Genomic DNA, 21,021 nt, shown 5'->3' with positions numbered 1-21,021 from the left:
CCGGCGTACAGCTTCCGGGTCATGTGGCCAGCAGGACTAAGCCGCTTCTGCCGAACCAGAGCAGCACACGGAAACGTCGTTTACCTTCCCGCCGGAGAGGTACCTATTTATCTACTTGCACTTTGACGTGCTTTGGAACTGCTAGGTTAGCAGGAGCAAGGACCGAGCAATGGGAGCTCACACCGTCGCGGGGATTCAAACCCCCGACCTTCTGATCGGCAAGTCTTAGGCTCTGCAATACCCTTTAGTCTAAGGTTACCAGATGTCCCCATTTCCCGGGCACAGTCCCCGTACTTACAGCTTTCTTAGCATTCACATGTACATAGCAAACAATAAGTGTCCCCGGATTCATTGAAAAAAAATCTGGTAACCTTACTTTAGTCCACTTCTTTAACAGCTACAAGAGAAAAGCCTCCTGGGAAAAGCAGGGGTGGCCTACAATATCCCATAATAATGTGTTCTCAGGGGTTCTCAGAGAATGTGCCTTGGCAGTAGCTGTAGTATCCAAAACAGCAGGCAGCCTGCTGCGTGGCACCTTCTTAGCATCAAATCAGACAAGCCATGGGAGGCCGGCGGTCAGGACCTCCTGCAGTTTTTCTTAAAATATTAATGGCAGCCACAGAGAGCGGAGGGTGGGGGGCGGGGGGGGGGGGGCGAGGAGCCATGGTTCTCCTATGCTCTTTTCTCAGCTCAGATTACACTACCACCCCCAACCTGCTGTTTCCCCAAAAATATCCCTGCATGTTTTCCCCCACAGGCCAGACAGCATATCTGAAGGAGGAGGGTAGTTTGCAAACGGAAAATGGTTTAGTGGGGAAAGTTGAATCCCTCCTTCACCAGCATTGTGGCTCTGGGGTCCCTTCCAGTTCTTGTTGTTGTTTAGTCGTGTCCACCTCTTCATGACCCCCTGGACCAGAGCTCGCCAGGCACTCCTGTCTTCCACTGCCTCTCGTAGTTTGGTCAAACTCATGTTCGTAGCTTTGAGAACACTGTCCAACCACCTTGTCCTCTGTCGTCCCCTTCTCCTTGTGCCCTCCATCTTTCCCAACATCAGGGTCTTTTCCAGGGAGTCTTCTCTTCTCATGAGGTGGCCAAAGTACTGGAGCCTCAGCTTCAGGATCTGTCCTTCCAGTGAGCACTCAGGGCTGATTTCCTTCAGAATGGAGAGGTCTGATCTTCTTGCAGTCCATGGAACTCTCCAGAGTCTCCTCCAGCGCCATAATTCAAAAGCATCCATTCTTTGGCGATCAGCCTTTTTATGGTCCAGCTCTCACTTCCATACATCACTACTGGGAAAACCATAGCTTTAACTATACGGACCTTTGTTGGCAAGGTGATGTCTCTACTTTTTAGGATGCTGTCTTAGTTTGTCATTGCTTTTCTCCCAAGAAGCAGGCGTCTTTTAATTTCGCGACTGCTGTCACCATCTGCAGTGATCATGGAGCCCAGGAAAGTAAAATCTCCCACTGCCTCCATTTCTTCTCCTTCTATTTGCCCGGAGGTGATGGGATCAGTGGCCATCATCTTCGTTTTTTTGATGTTGAGCTTCAGACCATATTTTGCGCTCTCCTCTTTCACCCTCATTAAGAGATTCTTTAATTCCTCCTCACTTTCTGCCATCAAGGTTGTGTCATCTGCATATCTGAGGTTGTTGATATTTCTTCTGGCAATCTTAATTCTGGCTTGGGATTCATCCAGCCCAACCTTTCGCATGATGAATTCTGCATATAAGTTAAATAAGCAGGGAGACAATATATAGCCTTGTCGTACCCCTTTCCCAATTTTGAACCAATCCATTGTTCCATATCCAGTTCTAACTGTAGCTTCTTGTCCCACATAGAGATTTCTCTGGAGACAGATGAGGTGATCACCTCTACCAATCTCTGATTCTATGATCCATACGATCCCCATGGCTTCTGTTAATACTGTATTTCAAAACTTATGGCATTGAAGAGCAAAGACTTTCTGTGTCTGGTTTGGCCCTTAATTGTTCACGTGCAGCCACTGACCTTCACTAGAGCCAAGATTTATCACACTCTGTGATTTCGCCACCAGAGACCCTGGGGAGAGAGCTTCACCCTGCAACATGGCAGCAGTTCTTAGCCACTTGCGCAAAGAATTTTTTACCATGGCATCCAACCCACCCTAAAAAAATGGGGGCAGTGCTTTGACCAGGAACTGTCGCTGGTAAACAAGGACATCTGTGGATGTCATCCATCTCGTTGCATCTTTTTTGTCAGCCTCAGAATTATTCAGTACAATATTTCAAACTGCTGCCCATATGAGCAAACAAACACTGAGTGGGTGTCTGTGACAATCACATCTCATTCAGCAGTCTCAATTGCAGCGAATGCACGATCTGGCGGAGAAAGAGGTATCATATGTTCCCCAACCACAGAGTATCGCAGCTTCAGTGCTCGGAGAATGTGGTATCGTCAGCACAACGAAAACATTACCAGGAGGGAAGAGAAGTATGGGCTGTGCATGACAAACAGGAAGACAAATACGTGTTCAGAATGTGATCTTAGAGATGCGCTCAGTTGCCTTGATGCGATGCGACGGCTTGCCCCACATGACAGTCAAGGCAATCAGCTGCCCGACAACTCAAGGATTCCTCTTCTTCCTTGGCGATCACTCGTAGCCCAATAAGATTGTCTTCCATGAATACGGTCTTAACAGTGTGTCTGTAAGTGACTGTGGAGGCCAATTCTAGATCCACATGTCCTTCCACAGTGGGGAAATAGGTTTCCAGGTGGAAGTTGATTATGGTGAGGGTTTGCCAAGCGTGCCTTCCTCTTAGCATTGTTCCTCGCTTTTGTCCTGAGTTCAAGTGTCTTCAAAGTCCATGACACCTTTGGTAAAGGCTGGTCTCCAACTGGAGCACTCGCAGGCCAGTGTTTCCCAGTTGTCGGTGTTCAGACTACATTTTTAAAGATTTGCCTTGAGACAGTCTTTAAACCTCTTTTGTTGACCACCAGCATTATGTTTTCCATTTTTAAGTTCGGAATAGAGTAGTTGCTTTGGAAGACGACAATCAGGCATCCGCACAACATGAAGAGTCCAATGAAGTTGATGTTGAAGAATCATTGCTTCGACACTGGTGATCCTTGCTTCTTCCAGTACACTGGCATTAGTTTGTCTGTCTTCCCAAGTGATGTGTAAAAATTTTCGGAGACACCGTTGATGGAATCTTTCAAGGCATACCTGGGAGCTGGCTTGCTACCTTGTGATCCAGACACCTTGCAGTCACTGGGAGCAGCGCCCTGTTCCTTCTTCCCAGACGAGACGCTGGCTGCTCAGACCATTAAGCAGCCCATGCTAGCACTGGGGACCAGCACTGGGTGCTTATTGTGCAAAAGTGGTCCTGCAAGAAGACTCCTGTTGATGTTCATGGCACACAGTGGTTGCGGTTCCTGCTATTAAAATGACTGTGTCTTGTTCAGCTCTGCTGGAGCGGAATATCCCTGTTCTTAAGGGCAAAACAAGGGCCTGGTAAAATTACGTGTGTGCCAAGGGCAGAATGTAGAGATGGCGGGACTTCCCCCTTTTTCTTATTTCTCCTTGGCATGTCTCGTCTAGTCTCCCATACCCCCACAGTGGCCAAACCGATGCCTTATGGGAATCCCACAAGCCAGGGCCTCGCCCACCATTGTGCCACAGTGACTGGTACTCAAAGAAGGCGTGGTGCCTCTGATTCTGGAGGTATCATAAAGGCGTCATTTTATTGGCATAGATAGATCAAACCGTGCTGATCAGAAGGTCAGCAGTTCGAATCCCCGCGACGGGGTGAGCTCCTGTTGCTCAGTCCCTGCTCCTGCTCACTTAGCAGTTCGAAAGCACGTCAAAGTGCAAGTAGATAAATAGGTGCCACTCTGGTGGAAGGTATACGCCGTTTCCGTGCGCTGCTCTGGTTTGCCAGAAGCAGCTTAGTCATGCTGGCCACATGACCCGGAAGCTGTACGCCGGCTCCCTTGGCCAGTAAAGCAAGATGAGCGCCACAACCCCAGAGTCGGCCACGACTGAACCTAATGGTCAGGGGTCCCTTTACCTTTAGCTAATTGGTAAATTAACCGATTAAAGTTATTAACTGCTTTTTTTGAGGCCACCCAAATGAAGATAGCAATATGTGCATTGTAATTTAAAATTTATTGTAAAACAATTTATCCCTTCACTCCAAGTCCCCACCCTACCCACAACACCATTTTAATCTTCCACAAGGGAGGGAGAGAGAAAAGCAAAAACAAGCCGTGAGTTGTTTTGCAAGAATTTGCAGACCCCTGGCTTCTTTTGGAAGGAGAGAGAAAGTGTAAAATATTGTATCACTAGTATACTTTATTTTATAGACTGAGTGATATAAGAGGCAGAGCCAAATAGAATATTTCAGATTTCTGGGTCACGGAATCACGTTTTTAGGAACTAGCATCTCATTTTTAGTCGTCAGTTCCTCGTAGAATGGAAGAAAAAAATATTTCTGATGTCTTGCATTATATTTGATAGTACCTCATCAGAACAGAGGAGTGTTGTGGGGTTTTTTAGGATACTCATTATTTCACATTCCAATTTAATTTGCTTTTCTTTTTATCTCATTGCAGAACGTAAACTACAAAGGGCCTTACGGTTACCAAAAACTGAAAGAACGGTGAGTGGTTGGTTGTCCCCCTCTCCCACATCTGATCAAATCATTTAAAAATCATTTCCTCTTTCTGTGTGAATGAGGGGCGGGGGGCTGGTGTATTTTTATGGACTCTCTACTGTAATGGGCAGAGTGCTGGGAGTTGCATTCCAAACAGAAACCGGCGTTAAGATTTTTGATGCAAGAAAAGTGTAGATTTTTCCATCGCTTTGAAAAGCCGAAATGTGGGGTGGGGTGGAATCCATTGTGCTTTGCACGCGTGGGTTCAGATCCCATCTTCGTCGCCAGTGTTAAGTTGTGGGCGAACATATCAGACAACACAGCGATTCTTCCAAAGCAGCTCTTTATTTGTAAGCTGGAACAGAATTGAGCTGAGGAGCTCAGTCAGCCTGCTTATATAGAGCTCCAGAACAATGTAACTGTTGCCATTTTCTAAAACTATCCAATCACTGAACGTCACTTTCGATCCTTCATTTGCATACAGACTATCCAATCACTGAACGTCACTTTCAATCCTTCATTTGCATAACTATCTACAGTATCCCCCGCTGGCCCAGGGTGAGAACTTCAGTACATAACAATCTCTATGTTAGCCAGAAGGTTGATGGTTCGAGGCCACTCAGGGACAGCTGTGGACAGGATTCTTGCATTGCACGGGGTTGGAATGGATGACCTTTGGGGTCTCTTTCAGCTCAACAATTCTATGATTCCATCTTCCTGCACACACAGTGGAGGCTGGTTCACTGGGGCGAAGGGGGCCCTGCCCCACCAACCTCGGCCTGCTCTCAGCCAGCCCCTACCTGCCTGATTTCTGTCAGAATCTCCATTCAGCCGAGCTACTGCTCCGGTAGAGTCTTCAAAATCCATCAGGCTCTCCTCCTCGGACGCGTGATTAACGACCTAAGCCTTTGATGAGGCTTTAGGCACATTCCCATTAGGCAGAGTATCCAAGCAGCAGAAGGAGATGGAAATATGTGCTACATTGCTAAGTTTGTTCTAACTACGCAGGACAGAAAAGAATATGCATCTGCTCTCTGTGAGAGTCAGTGAGCAACACTGGAACAAAGAAACAGGAAATCAGTAACATCAACATCTGTCTCCCGTCTCCCGTCTCCTGTGAGACTTCCAACAGTCTGGAATGTAAACAGAGTCTTGTGACTCCAAGCACTGCACAGTGGCATAACAGAAACCTAACACTTTCTTCTTACTTACATCTAATTCCAGGGAGCTGTCAGCTTCCTCCTATTTAGTCTCTGCTTTGTCTTTGTAGAAGTCAACGGGGAGGAGGACGGGAACAAAAGCAGAATTAGTTGGTTCTTCCTCTCGTTGGCTCTGGCGCCACCTACTGTTGGCCTCCTTGCCTTCTGCCCTACCAGTCCCAAGGCGCACCAGTTGCCACTGTGTATGCAAACCTATCCTGGCAAATTGTGTTACCTAAAATGGGGACAAAAACAAAAGAAAACTGGAGACAGTTTTCACGCGCCAACCGGACGTACTGACAAGTCTGGCAGTAAAAGGAAGGACATCTGTCAACAGAAATGCTGTGGAAGGCCGGCAGATAATGAAAAACAGGGGATAGTAATAATAATAATAATAATAATAATAATAATAATAATAATAATAATTTATTATTTATACCCCGCCCATCTGGCTGGGCCTCCCCAGCCACTCTGTGCGGCTTCCATAGAAACCAAAAATACACTAAAATATCACACGTTAAAAACTTCCCTGAACAGGGCTGCCTTAAGATGTCTTCTGAATGTCAGGTAGTTGTTTATCGCTTTGACATCTGCTGGAAGGGCGTCCCACAGGGCGGGCGCCACTACCGAGTAGGCCCTCTGCCTGGTTCCCTGTAGCTTTGCTTCTCGCAGCAAGGGAACCGCCAGAAGGCCCTCGGCGCTGGACCTCAGTGTCCGGGCAGAACGATGGGGGTGGAGACGCTCCTTCAGGTATACAGGACCGAGGCCGTTTAGGGCTTTAAAGGTCAGCACCAACACTTTGAATTGTGCTCGGAAACGTACTGGGAGCCAATGTAGGTCTTTCAAGACCGGTGTTATCTGGTCTCGGCGGCTGCCCCCAGTCACCAGTCTTGCTGCCGCATTCTGGATTAGTTGCAGTTTCCGGGTCACCTTCAAAGGTAGTCCCATGTAGAGCGCATTGCAGTAGTCCAAGCGGGAGATAACCAGAGCATGCACCACTCTGGCGAGACAGTCTGCGGGCAGATAGGGTCTCAGCCTACGTACCAGATGGAGCTGGTAAACAGCTGCCCTGGACACAGATCAGGGTGGGGTGGGGGCTTTGCAATTCACTGCCCCACCTGAAGGAATGTCCAGTCTCTCGGCTGTGTGGCTGCTTTCGCTCCTGGACCTAGTGCTTTATCAGCTGCACTTGCTCCCGGTGGAGTACAGGATAGGAATCTGCCTTAAACCAAGTCCGGCCATTGCTGCCTCTTGATTAGCGCTGCCTGCTTGCCATTCATGGCCTCAAACCCAGGCAGCTGGAATCTGCCTTGAAATGCATTTCAGGTAGGCGGCGTATAATTTGAGCTGGGACTCCTCCAAACATTCCCCATATGACGAGGCTCCGTCGTCTCGCATTATTTTGATAACAATTGTGAAAGTCCCTTCTGCCAGGGATAGTTTGTCATGTTCAAAATGAAAGGATGGTTAAGCAAATGGAAGGAGATGCCTTATAATTAGCAGATATTGCCTGGATCCAAAGAGCTTCTCTGTTCCCATGGCTGTTCATTAAATCTTCTCATCTGCATGGAGCACTTCTTTCGAGACAGAGAGGCGACTTAAAAGCGGGGGTCAGGGTGGGGGCTTTGCAATTCACTGCCCCACCTGAAGGAATGTCCAGTCTCTCGGCTGTGTCGCTGCTTTGGCTCCTGGACCTAGTGCTTTACCAGCTGCACTGACTCCCGGTGGAGTACAGGATCAGGTTTAAGGTGCTGGTTTTGACCTTTAAAGCCCTATACGGCCTAGGACCCACGTACCTAGGGGACCGCCTCTCCTGGTATGCCCCGTGGAGGACCTTAAGGTCCACAAATGACAACATTTTGGAGGTCCCAAGTCTCAAGGTGGTTAGATTGGTCTCAACTAGGGCCAGCGCCTTTTCAGTACTGGCCCCGACTTGTTGGAACGCTCTGTCACAAGAGACTAGGGCCTTGCGGGACTTGACATCTTTCCGCAGGGCCTGCAAGACAGAGCTGTTCCGCCTGGCCTTTGATTTGGACTCAGTCTGACCCTTATGTTTCCCTCCCCTTCTGGTTTTGATCTATGGGCTACTTTTAAAATGAGACTGCATTTTAAATTGCATTTTAACCTGTATTTTAAATTGTTTTTTTTTTCTTTTCTTTTCCCCCTATTATGTTTTTACTGTGATTTTATTGGTGTTAGCTGCCCTGAGCGGGGCCGAGGAGGGTGGGGTATAAATTATTATTATTATTATTATTATTATTATTATTATTATTATATCATACAAGCCCTCTTTCTGCCACACGGAGTGGAAAACTATTTCCATTTGGGTCTCATGTGCCTTGCAAACAAACCACAAAGGTGTGACAGAGTAAGTTCAGGATGGTGTCTGAGAAATGAGAAGAACCAGCAAAAGAAGAATGGATACAGAAACTTATGGAATATCGTCATCATCATCATTTTATATGTATGCCGCCTTTCCATAGTGAAAACTGTGCTCACGGCGGCTTATAACATGACAAGGTTTACATAACTACAAACATAACAGAAGTCATAATCGATAAATAAAACACATCAAAAATCACACAACCAAATGGAAACAATTTCCACGTAAATCATAAGATCTAAAACTAAAGATACAACAATAATATCAATAACAGCAACAGCTCTCTCAGTTCTCCATAAACAATACTTCAGCCCAAGAATCTGTTCAACAGCCTCAGCTTTTGCAGCTGGAGTGGTGAAACTTACCAGATGAATAAAAGAATAAGTTAGGTTAATTTGTAAAAAAAATAATTTAATGGACCACAGAAAGAGGAGGAAGGAATAACAGCAGCAAGAATATTATTGGCCCAAAAATGGAAGCAAGAAGAGTTACCGACGATTGAAGAATGGAGGATGAAGTTAATGGACTATGCAGAATTAGATAAACTAACAGGAAGGATTTGAAACTGGCGAGACCAGAAATTCACGGAAGACTGGAGTAAATTTACGGACTACTTGAAAAGTAATTGTGAAGAACAGACGACTGTAGATTTGTAGATTTGCAAGAAGTTTTGTGAGGAGTATTATTGGAAGTATTGTAAAAATGGATAAGGGGGAGGATGGTTTGTTAAGAGATGTAAAGGCAATATAAAGTTAAGAAATGCATAAGAAGTGGTTAAAACGGTGGATCATCATAGGTACTGATGGAAGTCCAAAAAGATTGTATAAGTGTATCAGTGGTACATTTTATAATTTATATGTTAAAATTAATAAAAAATATTATTAAAAAAAGAGAGAGGAGGAAGGAAGTCGAGTTTTGATATGTTAGAAAGATTGTAAAACTATTGAAAACCGTGAATAAAAAAAAAATAAATAAAAAGAAATGAGAAGTGCTGCACAAACAATACATAGCATTTTGTAGGAGTCCGATAATTCTTTGGCGGAAGTTCTGTGACAGGTAAATTGCTATAGCTACAGGCTAGTAGTGTATTTATTTAATTTTTTATTTCATGGCGTTTATATACCACTTAATAGCCATGGAACCACTAAACAACTTACGAAACAAAACTGACTTAGAAGTGCCTTTACACTTCTGCTGCAGCTGCATAACTTAGACTAGAAAGCCCCCCACCCTCAGCCATCGTGGTCAGGCTGGCAGGGGCTGATGGGAGTTGTAGTCCAAAACATCTGCAGAGCTCCAGGCTGGAGAAGGCTACTCTAAGGTCTGAAGAGGAAGCGTTTTGCATCTTCCTCCCTGCCAGAGCCACCATCGCCCTTTAAATGCATCTTAATTGCATTTGTTGTGTAATTTGCTAGGTTAGAGAGAGAGTGAGAGAGATTAGAAGATGACTTATTTGCAATGAAATGCCCTGCTGCTCTGGAGCTGGGTCAAGACAGCAACTAGAACTGTTAATAGGTTGTATGAATGCGCCCACAAAATATATACACAAAAAGAAAACTATAGCTTAAACTTTAAAATGCCAACAGATTTTATTATAGCATAATGTTTTATTGAATTGAATGCATTTCAATTAATTGATTGTGATTTTATGTAAACTGTGTTACTTTTATTGTTGTTAGCCTCTCTGAGCTCGGCTTCAGCTGGGGAGGGCAGGATATAAATAATAAAATTATTATTATTATTATTATTATTATTATTATTATTATTATTATTATTATCTAACGGGACCCATGTGTCTTGCTTATACACAGAGAACCCCGAGCCTGCATTCGGTTCAAGTGTGCCCTTACAAACACCATTTTAGACGTTCTTCGACAGCGACCAGGATGGGTTGAAGTGAAAGAGTAAGGCATGAGTTTTTCTTCTTAAGGGCATGATAATAAGGGGGGGGGGGCGGGTCTTCTCTCGTAATCCAAGCCACAGCACACAACCGCAGAATTGATTTCCTTGTGCAAGAATCCCGCTTCCCAAAGATCTTATCTCAACAAAGGTTCTATGTAAAATAACTAAGCATTTATTAGAAATCACCCCAGAATTGGCCCTACTAAACATCTTCCAAGACAATACAGTGGTACCTCTGGGTGCGAACAGGACATAGCTGCCAATTACAGATAGGTAGCCGTGTTGGTCTGCTATAGTCAAAACAAAAAAAATTCCTTCCAGTAGCACCTTAAAGACCAACTAAGTTAGTTCTTGGTATGAGCTTTCGTGTGCATGCACACTTCTTCAGATACACAGTGTATCTGTGTATCTGAAGAAGTGTGCATGCACACGAAAGCTCATACCAAGAACTAACTTAGTTGGTCTTATAGCTGCCAATGTTTTCCTTTTTTTAAGGGCAATTCCCTTATTCCGAATAGGATTCCTCGCAAGAAAAGGGAAAAGTTGACAGCTATGGAATGGGATCTGTTCCAGAGCCCCGTTCGCATCCTGAAGCAAACGCAACTCGTGTCTGCTCATGGGCAGATCGCAATTCACTGCTTCCACGCATGCGCGTGATGTCGTTTTGAGCGTCCGCACATGTGCGAGCGGTGAAACCCAGAAGTAACGTGTTCCGTTACTTCCGGGTCACCGCGGAGCGTAACCTGAAAACGCTCAACCCGAAGCTACTTGAACCCGAGGTATGACTGTAATGCCTATTTACACTGCAAAGAACTCATAACCCACCTACTTTCAGCAGCCAGAAACACTGGAGAGACCTGTCAGGAGTAAGCCTGGACCAATGGTACCAAATAGTATGGGAAACAGCCTTATTAGAAAACCTAACCAACAAACTGAAACTGACACGGGGATAAATAGAAGAAGACGCCTTCACCCTGGTATGGCTCCCCTTTATCGCATACACAGCCCAAGAAGACAAGGACAAAAATCCACCAACGGCATACAAATCAATATGGCTAACCTGATCCAAAACACCCACCCACCCCACTCACACATGAAAACAAAGACCACCACAGCCAACCACAAATGAACAAGCACACCTTGGCCAACCCCAACCTCTCTCACCACCAAAGGAGCACAAGTGAACAGCAGAGAAGCTGCACAAGCAACACTGACACAAAACCCCACATATATTAAGTAAAATAGAAACATTGCCACCAGACCCCACCCCCACACATCTCCCCTCCCTCCATCTCTTTCCCCCTTTTCTTCCTAATGTCTCAACAAATGAAACTGATCTGTAAAAAATGTTACTTGGGGAAAAAGAGAGAGAGAGATTGCACATACTTTTGTAAACCAAGAAAATCTTTAATAAAAATACATTTTTTAAAAAACCACAGAAGTTCCTGCCTGAATTCAGGGGGCTTTGCTGAATACACCTTCCCCCTGCTCCTCTGGCAAGAACTTAAGAAATACATACGTACATAATTTTATTGGTATGCCGGCTTTCCAGAGTTTAAACCATTCTCAAGGTGGCATACGACGTAGAAAAACCGCTTAACTGCAACATAACAAAAGCAGTCACAAACAGTAAATAGAACATTTTAAAAAACACACATCGAAACTGCGCAATTTCCAACTAAATCACAAGGCCTAAAATAAAGATACAAAAAACCCCAGCAACAACACCCCAGACCAATAGTCTGTTCTGCAGCCTCAGCTTGTTGCAGCTGGAGTCAGTCCAGGTCAGGTAGCAAAAGGTCTTCAGGTCTTCCAGGACTCCCAGGACTCCGTTATACAGCTGCAAGTAAAACGCTTTAAGTGTGTTGTAATGTGCATTATTCAGATGTTACACTAGATGGCGATGGCGAGCTATGGTAAATCCAATATATTTTTCAAAACTTTTTTTAAAAAATAGGATTTTCACAATGTTTTTTTTTAAATATGTGTTTAGATTTCACCCCAGCCAAGATGAAGCTCCCTCTTCTTTTTGTGCGCTGGGGAAAAACTGGATTCTGAAATTTCTACCAGGGATAGCTTTCAGGAAGGAGATAGCACACGCACAGTTTTCAGACATTTGCACATGCTCAGAGAACAATGCACACAGTCAGCACTAAACAAAAGAGTCCTAGTTCACTGGGATTCTCTCATTGCTCCCAGCAGCCTATTCTTCTGGCTTCAGTCCCAGAGAAATACATTGTCTTCTCTGCACACTAAGGGCAGGGAGCGCAACCACCTCTTGGCTCATTTAGAGATCTGAGTACATGGAAGGAAGAAATGGGGATCCCAAATTGTGGCGTTTGTAGTTAATTTTGCTTCCTCTGTCTGCCTGCTGCAGCTTAGAGGTCAGCCAGTGGGACAGATTCATTCTGTATTGTCCATCAAAGCAGCTGCAGGTGATCATCCTATATGGATGTTTGCAAGGGGATTGTATTCCCAACAGTGCCGGATTTACGTATAAGCTAAACAAGCTATAGCTTAGGGTCCCACTCTCTTAAAGGTAAAGGTAAAGGGACCCCTGACTGTTAGGTCCAGTCACGGACGACTCTGGGGTTGCAGCGCTCATCTCGCTTTATTGGCCGAGAGAGCTGGTGTACAGCTTCCGGGTCACGTGGCCAGCATGACTAAGCCGCTTCTGGCGAACCAGAGCAGCGCACGGAAACGCCGTTTACCTTCCCGCCAGAGCGGTACCTATTTATCTACTTGCACTTTGACATGCTTTTGAACTGCTAGGTTGGCAGGAGCAGGGACCGAGCGACGGGAGCTCACCCTATCGTGGGGATTCGAACCGCCAACCTATTGATCAGCAAGTCCTAGGCTCTGTGGTTTAACCCACAGAACCACCCGCATCCCTTCCCCACTCTCTTGGCCCCCCCCCCAAAAAAAAATTTAAAGGGAAAAAAACCTGGATGTACATTTCCAAAATATAAGATAAAAAACAAATAAAATAAAACCTACATACAGCAACAGTGTTTTGTGTTGTGTAGGCTCCTATGATGTAAGCCATGGTCCTCACCTGCTCACCTGCTCCCTAAAATATCACTGGTTTGCTCATTTCTACATATAGGGTGCCTACATTCTGCATGGACTGTTGCACGGCAACATGTGCAAATGGCTTTAGATACCTGTTAGGTCCATCAGTTACCATAAAGCAGGGGTAAACATTTTTAGGATTGAACTTATTGAGCTTTTTTAAGGATTTGACCCCAATAAATAAACTGCCCTCAAAATGGACTTTGGACATGCCTGCCATATGGCTTATATTCCACAAAGGACAGCTGGGCATATAGAGGGCCCCATTACGTTCGGTGGCTTAGGGCAGGGGTCAGCAAACTTTTTCAGCAGGGGGCCGGTCCACTGTCCCTCAGACCTTGTGGGGGGCCGGACTAAATTTTGAAGGGTTTGAAAATGAACAAATTCCTATATCCCACAAATAACCCAGAGATGCATTTTAAATAAAAGGACACATTCTACTCATGTAAAAACACACTGATTCCTGGACTGTCCACAGGCCAGATTTAAAAGGCAATTGGGCCGGATCCGGTCCCTGGGCCTTAGTTTGCCTACCCATGACTTAGGGCCTCATCAAACCTAAATCTGGCCCTGATTCCCAACAAGGCAAGAGCTTCTTTTTTCAAGCCTCTGTGTTCTCCACATCTTTCCTCTAAGCCCCACATTCAAAGCTGCATCTCCTTTCCTCACTAAACACACCCTATTTCTCCTCAAGTCCTGGATATAAATGCAAACACGCTTCTGTCTTCCCGCTCTCTGGTCTTTCCCAAACATCAGTCGCTAGCCATATTCTTCTCTAGTCCCCAGATCCCTGTTTACTCCTCGGAAATGAAAAATGCACGGGATCCATTCAGGCTGGAGATCATACATGTGAGAGCAGAGATGCCTCCCTAGGCACAGATAAATGGATGTCTTTGTGCTGCGTACGCTTGCTGTATTTACATTTCCAGAATGGAGTCCTGGAACAGCCATGCAAAGAGGGACTTTCATCTCCCCCAGCAAATGATCTTTTCTGCAGAACTACTTAAAATCAAACCACCTGTGATTGGGTGGTGGGTGAAGAGACCTGTGGCCATTTCCTTCTTTAAAAAGAGAAACTATGGTGGAATCTACACACGTAAAAAAAACCCACAGAGCTGTGAAAATGCTTTTATAATAAACGTTTTGAAAAATATCTTGAATTTGCCATAGTTCACCATCGCCATCTAGTGTCACATTTGTATATCGCACTTTATAACACACTTAAAACGTTTTATTTGCAGCTGTATAGAAAACTTGCAGAGTCGGCACAGCAGAGGAACACCCTTTTCCTAGATGTAATTCCCGCAATGATGGTTTCAATTATTGCTGCTCGTTACTATTATTATTTCATCCCCTCCTGCACACACGATCTGCTTCCTTAATTATGTGGAGACCCTGATTCTGGCCTTGTTGGGGTCTGGGGTTTGAATGATGGGGCGTACAGGTTCTCAGTGGGTAGATGGGTCGACTTTTTTTCTACCCACACCTGTGGAGAGTGTTGGGATGCTGCTGGGAGTCTGGGGCAATTGGCAGGCCCCCACCTGGCTCCAGCCACCAGCCGGCAGCCGGGCGATACTCCAGTTCTCAGAACAGCATCAAAACTGCGACTCAAGCCTCAGATACCTTTAGAGACTCTGAGCACGCAAACCAGCAGAAATAAGTTACAGATAGGTAGCCGTGTTGGTCTGCCATAGTCAAAACAATTTTTTCCCCCTTCCAGTAGCACCTTAAAGACCAACTAAGTTAGTTCTTGGTATGAGCTTTCGTGTGCATGCACACTTCTTCAGATACACTGAAACAGAAGTTACCAGACCCTTCACCTTCTCACCTTTTCACCTTCTCACCCCTTGCTTTTTCCTGCAAGACCTATTGCAGTCGTTAAGAGTCGTCAACAGGCTCATCACAGCTATCTGCCAATCACCCATTCCCACCACCCTTCTGAGTAATACCCCTCCCCACCTTCTCACTATATACAGTGGTGCCTCGCAAGACGAAATTAATTCGTTCCGCAAGTCTTTTCGTCTTGCAAGTTTTTCGTCTTGCGAAGCACGGTTTCCCATAGGCATGCATTGAAAATCAATCAATGCGTTCCTATGGAAACCGCCTTCAGACCAGGTTTGGGGACAGTCTGTCCCCCGACCTCTTCTGAAGGCCGACGGGGGGGGGGAGTCTTTGCTTCCCCCCCCCTTCCCGGGACAGCGGAGACTTCTCCGCTGTCCTGGGGCGATTTTAAAATGCTGGTGGGCGGCAGCGAAGCCTTCGCTGCCGCCCGCCAGCATTTTAAAAACCCCGGGAAGGCAGGCAGGGGGGACAAAGACTTTTGCCCCCCACCCGCCTTCAGAAGAGGTCCAGAGGGCTCTCCAAGCTGCGGATAGCAGCCTGCTGCCCCACGCGAGGGGCAGACATTCGCAGCTTGGGGAGCCCTGCAAGACTTCCCCTGCAGGGTTCCCCAAGTGGCGAATGTCTGCCCCGCGCGAGGGGCGCTCTGCTTAAGAGCGCCCCTCGCACGGGGCAGCAGGCTGCTATCCGCAGCCTAGGCGGGAACTCTTCTGAAGGCTGGGGGGAGGAGGGCTTTCCTCCCCACCGCCAACATTCAGAATGCTGTTCTGAATGTTGGCGGTGGGGAGGAAAAACCTTCCTCCCACCGCAAGCCCCGGGAACAGAGGAGAAGCGCTGCGCACCTTCCCCTCTGTTCCCGGACCTGTCCTGAAGGCTTGCGGTGGGAGGAGGGCTTTCCTCCCCACCGCCAACATTCAGAATGCTGTTCTGAATGTTGGCGGTGGGGAGGAAAAACCCTCCTCCCACCGCAAGCCCCGGGAACAGAGGAGAAGCGCTGCGCACCTTCCCCTCTGTTCCCGGACCTGTCCTGAAGGCTTGCGGTGGGAGGAGGGCTTTCCTCCCCACCGCCAACATTCAGAATGCTGTTCTGAATGTTGGCGGTGGGGAGGAAAAACCCTCCTCCCACCGCAAGCCCCGGGAACAGAGGAGAAGCCCTTCGCGCCTTGTCCTCTGTTCCCGGACCTCCCACCGCAAGCCTTAGGATAGGTCCGGGAACAGAGGAGAAGGCGCGCTGCGCTTCCCCGCTGTCCCCGGAGATTTCCCTATGGGCTTTCGTCTTGCGAAGCAAGCCCATAGGGAAATTCGTCTTGCGAAGCCGCTAAAAAATCGGAAAACCCTTTCGTCTTGCGGGTTTTTCGTTTAGCGAGGCATTCGTCTTGCGGGGCACCACTGTAGAAGGGTCTGGTAACTTCTGTTTCAGTGTATCTGAAGAAGTGTGCATGCACACGAAAGCTCATACCAAGAACTAACTTAGTTGGTCTTTAAGGTGCTACTGGAAGGAAAAATTTTTTTGTTTCAGCAGAAATAAGACCTCTTTTGCAGCAGAAGAGACGGACAGAGACATGTGTAAGCAGTAGTTACAGCATTTTATTCAGCATAGTTTGGGAACAGAGGAAAACATGTCTGCTTCCCTTCGTCTCCAGCAAAACAGCAGTAACACAAAAGCTATATACAAAGTTCCCAGCGAGACTGTGCTGGAAGTAAACAGGCATGTGACACACAACAGTCATGCCTGTACCCTTTTAAGGTGGAAAGAAACTAGATCCTAACAGAGAGTGGGTTCTCTGTTTTTGCAGGGGACCATTTCCTGTTGGTCTTTGAGGCGTTAAAAGTCAGCTCTGGGGTCCACGGATCACCCTGAAACCCTCCCATTGATTTCTAGCGCTGCTCTCCCTGTTAATCCTATGCTATGCTGCATAATGCATTGACATTTTTTGGTTATTTATTTGAAATATTTATACCCCGCTCTTTAGTGGAAAAGGTTCCCCCAGCAACTTAACAATCATCCGTAATAAGATAGTTCCCCGCCCTCAGGCATACAATCTAAAAATACACGACACATGAGGAAAAGCAGATGAGAGGGGGAAAAGCAAGCTCAGGCATCAGTTCTTCAAAGTTATAGTTCTTATAAAATGAGATGAGAATCGGCAAAGCTTTTGCTAAAATTGTTCCTGTCAGTGAGATGTCCCCTAAGAACAATCTTCAGAGGGCCATTCTATAATATGCTTTTGCTGCCAGTTAAAAATGAGGAGATTGGTTCTAACAGAGCTGCTTGGATGTGCATTTTCTGGGCAGGAAGATGAGAAGTTTCCTTGTTTCCATTGTAATTCCTGGGAGATGAAACAGTGCGGAATATCAGAAACGCAACATGTTACCTGATAGCCGCCTCATTTGGCAGTCAAGAAAGCCACGGCGGGTCTTTATTTAACATATATTAAAAGGGCTCCGGTTGCACCTTTAAGTCTTAACTGAAATGATTTTGTTCCAAGAGCGGCGGATAGGCTCTCATGTGACAGTTTGCAATAAACACACTGGCATAAAATGCCTCTTTATTCATAGTTCTGGAAAATTGATATGCCCAGATGAAAGCAGTCCTGGGAGCAACATATGCTCTTAAATTAAAGGCCCAGGATGTTTATGGCGTTTTAAGCCAGCCAGTTAACGGATCCATAAAAACGGTGCAGCAAAGAAGCAAAAGGGACCTTGATGTGCTGTTTTTGTGCCCAACTCGATGTTGTTTGACCTTTTCCCGACAGCGAAGGGGAGTGGGACTTCTACTGGTGCGACGTCCGCTGGCTCCAGGAGAACTTTGACCACACATATATGGATGAGCATGTGCGCATCAGCCACTTCCGCAATCACTACGAGGTGAGAGGAACTTGGTGCCAGCCGGGTCACACTAGAACGGAGTAGGGCTGGGCGATACCCAGTTTTCAACATCGCAATATATCACCAGCTAAACATTGCGATATACATCATGAAATAAGGATGGACTATGCAAAGGCTAAAGGGTGGCGCTGTGGGTTAAACCACAGAGCCTAGGGCTTGCTGATCAGAAGGTTGGCGGTTCGAATCCCCGCGACGGGGTGAGCTCCCGTTGCTCGGTCTCTACTCCTGCCAACCTAGCAGTTCGAAAGCATGTCAAAGTGCAAGTAGATAAATAGGTACCACTCTGGCGGGAAGGTAAACGGCATTTCCGTGCACTGCTCTGGTTCGCCAGAAGTGGCTTAGTCCTGCTGGCCACATGACCCAGTATCTGTACGCCGGCTCCCTTGGCCAATAAAGTGAGATGAGCGTGGCAACCCCAGAGTCGGCCACGACTGGACCTAATGGTCAGGGGTCCCTTTACCTTTATGCAAATGCTGGCTTCACGGTTTCCCCCACATTGTGTTTTTTTGCATAGCACACATGGACCACAATCCACAACATATCGCCAGGTAAAAAGCTATGAAACCAGTATCACAATACGGACTTCAACCCGGTTTGGGATGATGTATTGATATATCACCCAGCCCTGGTCTGAATTGAAAGCAACTTGGATAACATGGTCCCCCATGGAATCACCAGGTTTGCGGCTCTGCTCACAACCTCGGCTCTCAACAGAATTAAAAGCAGAATAAACCATCAAACATTAAAATCTTTCCTGTACAGGGCTGCCTTCAGATGTCTTCTAAAAGTCAGATAGTTGTTTATTTCCTTGACATCTGATGGGAGGGCGTTCCACAGGGTGGGTGCCACCACCAAGAAGGCCCTTTGCCATGAGTTTGGCCTTCACAGTTGTAGAGATGGGGGCAGCAGTGGGGGTACCTAAGGGACCGCCTCTCCTGGTATGCCCCATGGAGGACCTTAAGGTCCACAAATGACAACACTTTGGAGGTCCCAGGTCGCAAGGTGGTTTGATTGGTTTCAACTAGGGCCAGGGCCTTTTCAGTACTGGCCCCAACGTGGTGGAACGCTCAGTCACAAGAGACTAGGGTCCTGCGGGACTTGACATCTTTCCGCAGGGCCTGCAAGACAGAACTGTTCCGCCTGGCTTTTGGTTTGGACTCAGTCTGACCCTTATGTTTTCCTCCCCTTCTGGTTTTGATCTATGGGCTACTATTAAAATGAGGCTGCATTTTAAATTGCATTTTAACCTGTATTTTAAATTGGGGGTCCCCCCCCCTTGTGTTTTTACTGTGATTTTACTGGTGTTAGCCGCCGTGAGCCCAGCTCTGGTTGGGGAGGGCGGGGTATAAATAACATTTATTATTATTATTATTATTATTATTATTATTAGTTGACAAGGTTAGCGCAAAACTCCTTCACATTTTCAGCTCTCATTGATTTCAAACCTATTTCCTTTGGACACTTTTTTTCATTTACTATTCTGAGTTGTCACATGCCGAAGGATAGTCAGTTATTAGTAATAGCTATTTCTTTTCTTATAAATTACTTACAGTACATCTGTGATAGGTGAAGGTCTGTGCATGTTTGGTAAGTCGTTCTATGTAAACAGGCTACAAATTTCTCTCGCCCTTCTGTTTTCATTAGGAAGAAGGCATAAAAACATTTTTCATGCAGTGTCTGTGATCAGTGAATCATCAGTTTTGCTGAATTAATCAAACAAAGTGGTTTTAATTGGGTTTTGAATAAATGCGCAGCTAATTGTTACTGTTTTGAACTGTGCTGTGTTGCTGTCTTCCTCAGCGGGTTGTGCAAACGGCTGTTCTGAACGAGGGAGTTCTGAACGATGCAAAGTAAAATAGTTTTTTACTTTTAAAAGACAACTGTTTAGGGAAGTTTTTAATGTCTGATGCTGGATTGTTCTTAATATTCAGTTGGAAGCTGCCCAGAGTGGCTGGGGAAACCCAGCTAGATGGGCGAGGTATAAATAAAATTATTATTATTATTATTATTATTATTATTATTATTATTATTATTATTATTATTATTATTATAGGGCAGGGTAGTGGGAACTGCTCTTGGGACGCGGGTGGCGCTGTGGGTTAAACCACAGAGCCTAGGACTTGCTGATCACAAGGTCGGCGGTTCGAATCGCTGTTAAAGCGAGATGAGCGCCACAACCCCAGAGTCGGCCACGACTGGACCTAATGGTCAGTGGTCCCTTTACCTTTACCTAGTGGGAACTGGGGATGAGTTGATGGAACCAAGTGGGCAGGGACCAAAAAAAGTTTGGGAACCCCTGAGCAAGATGAACAGCTAGATAAAGCAGCTCCCATTTCACATGAGCATTTATTGAGGCTGTTTTTCTCTCCTTTAAAAAAATGGAAATTTTATTTACAGCATAACATAAAATACAGAAATTAAACGTGAACATAACATATAATAAGAATAACATACAACAATACAAACAACCAAATAAAAGACTTCCTTTATCCTGTATCTGGCCTCCCTATTTACTTCTTATAAGCTGTTTCCTTTATGAGTATTATTAAGATTTTTCTAATTATAACTTAAATATCCACAAAGTCTCCTGCAGACATTAATCGAAACAAGTCCAGGTATGTATTTTAGGGCACTGTTTTGTGAAGTACTCTCTGCATTTTCCCCATGCTTTTTGAAACTCTTGTCTAGTGTGATCTCTAATTGCCTCTGTTAATCTAGCCAGTTCAATATACTCTAATAGTTTGTCTTGCCATTCCTTTTTTGTTGGCACAATTTCTTTTTCCCAGTTTTTAGCAGTCAGGATCCTTGCCACTCCTGTGGCACAGAGGAATATTTTCTGATCTTCTCTTGCTATATCTGTGTCAGTTATCCCTAGTAGAAAACCTTCTGTATTTTTCATAAAGTTATGTTGTTGTTGTTGTTTAGTCGTTTAGTCGTGTCCGACTCTTCGTGACCCCCTGGACCAGAGCACACCAGGCACTCCTGTCTTCCACTGCCTCCTGCAGTTTGGTCAAACGCATGCTGGTAGCTTTGAGAACACTGTCCAACCATCTCGTGCTCTGCCGTCCCCTTCTCCTTGTGCCCTCCATCTTTCTCAACATCAG

General features: G+C 45.8%; 1 protein-coding gene across 3 annotated transcripts in view; it reads left to right on the top strand.

Moving 5' to 3' along the window:
• Positions 1 to 21,021, top strand: part of TTLL9 (tubulin tyrosine ligase like 9) — a 53,134-nt gene that overhangs the window by 444 nt on the left and 31,669 nt on the right. For all 3 annotated transcript variants that reach the window (XM_083744505.1, XM_083744506.1, XM_083744504.1), the window contains exons 2-4: positions 4,593 to 4,639; positions 10,027 to 10,119; positions 17,785 to 17,896. In XM_083744505.1, coding sequence (XP_083600631.1) covers positions 4,593 to 4,639; positions 10,027 to 10,119; positions 17,785 to 17,896 — 252 coding nt within the window. The remainder of the gene's footprint in view (positions 1 to 4,592; positions 4,640 to 10,026; positions 10,120 to 17,784; positions 17,897 to 21,021) is intronic.

Source organism: Podarcis gaigeae, assembly GCF_964106915.1.
Source record: "Podarcis gaigeae genome assembly, chromosome: 6".
Taxonomy (NCBI): Eukaryota; Metazoa; Chordata; class Lepidosauria; order Squamata; family Lacertidae; genus Podarcis; species Podarcis gaigeae.
The sequence above is the reverse complement of the archived record's forward strand: the minus strand, read 5'-3'. Positions and strand labels throughout refer to the sequence as shown.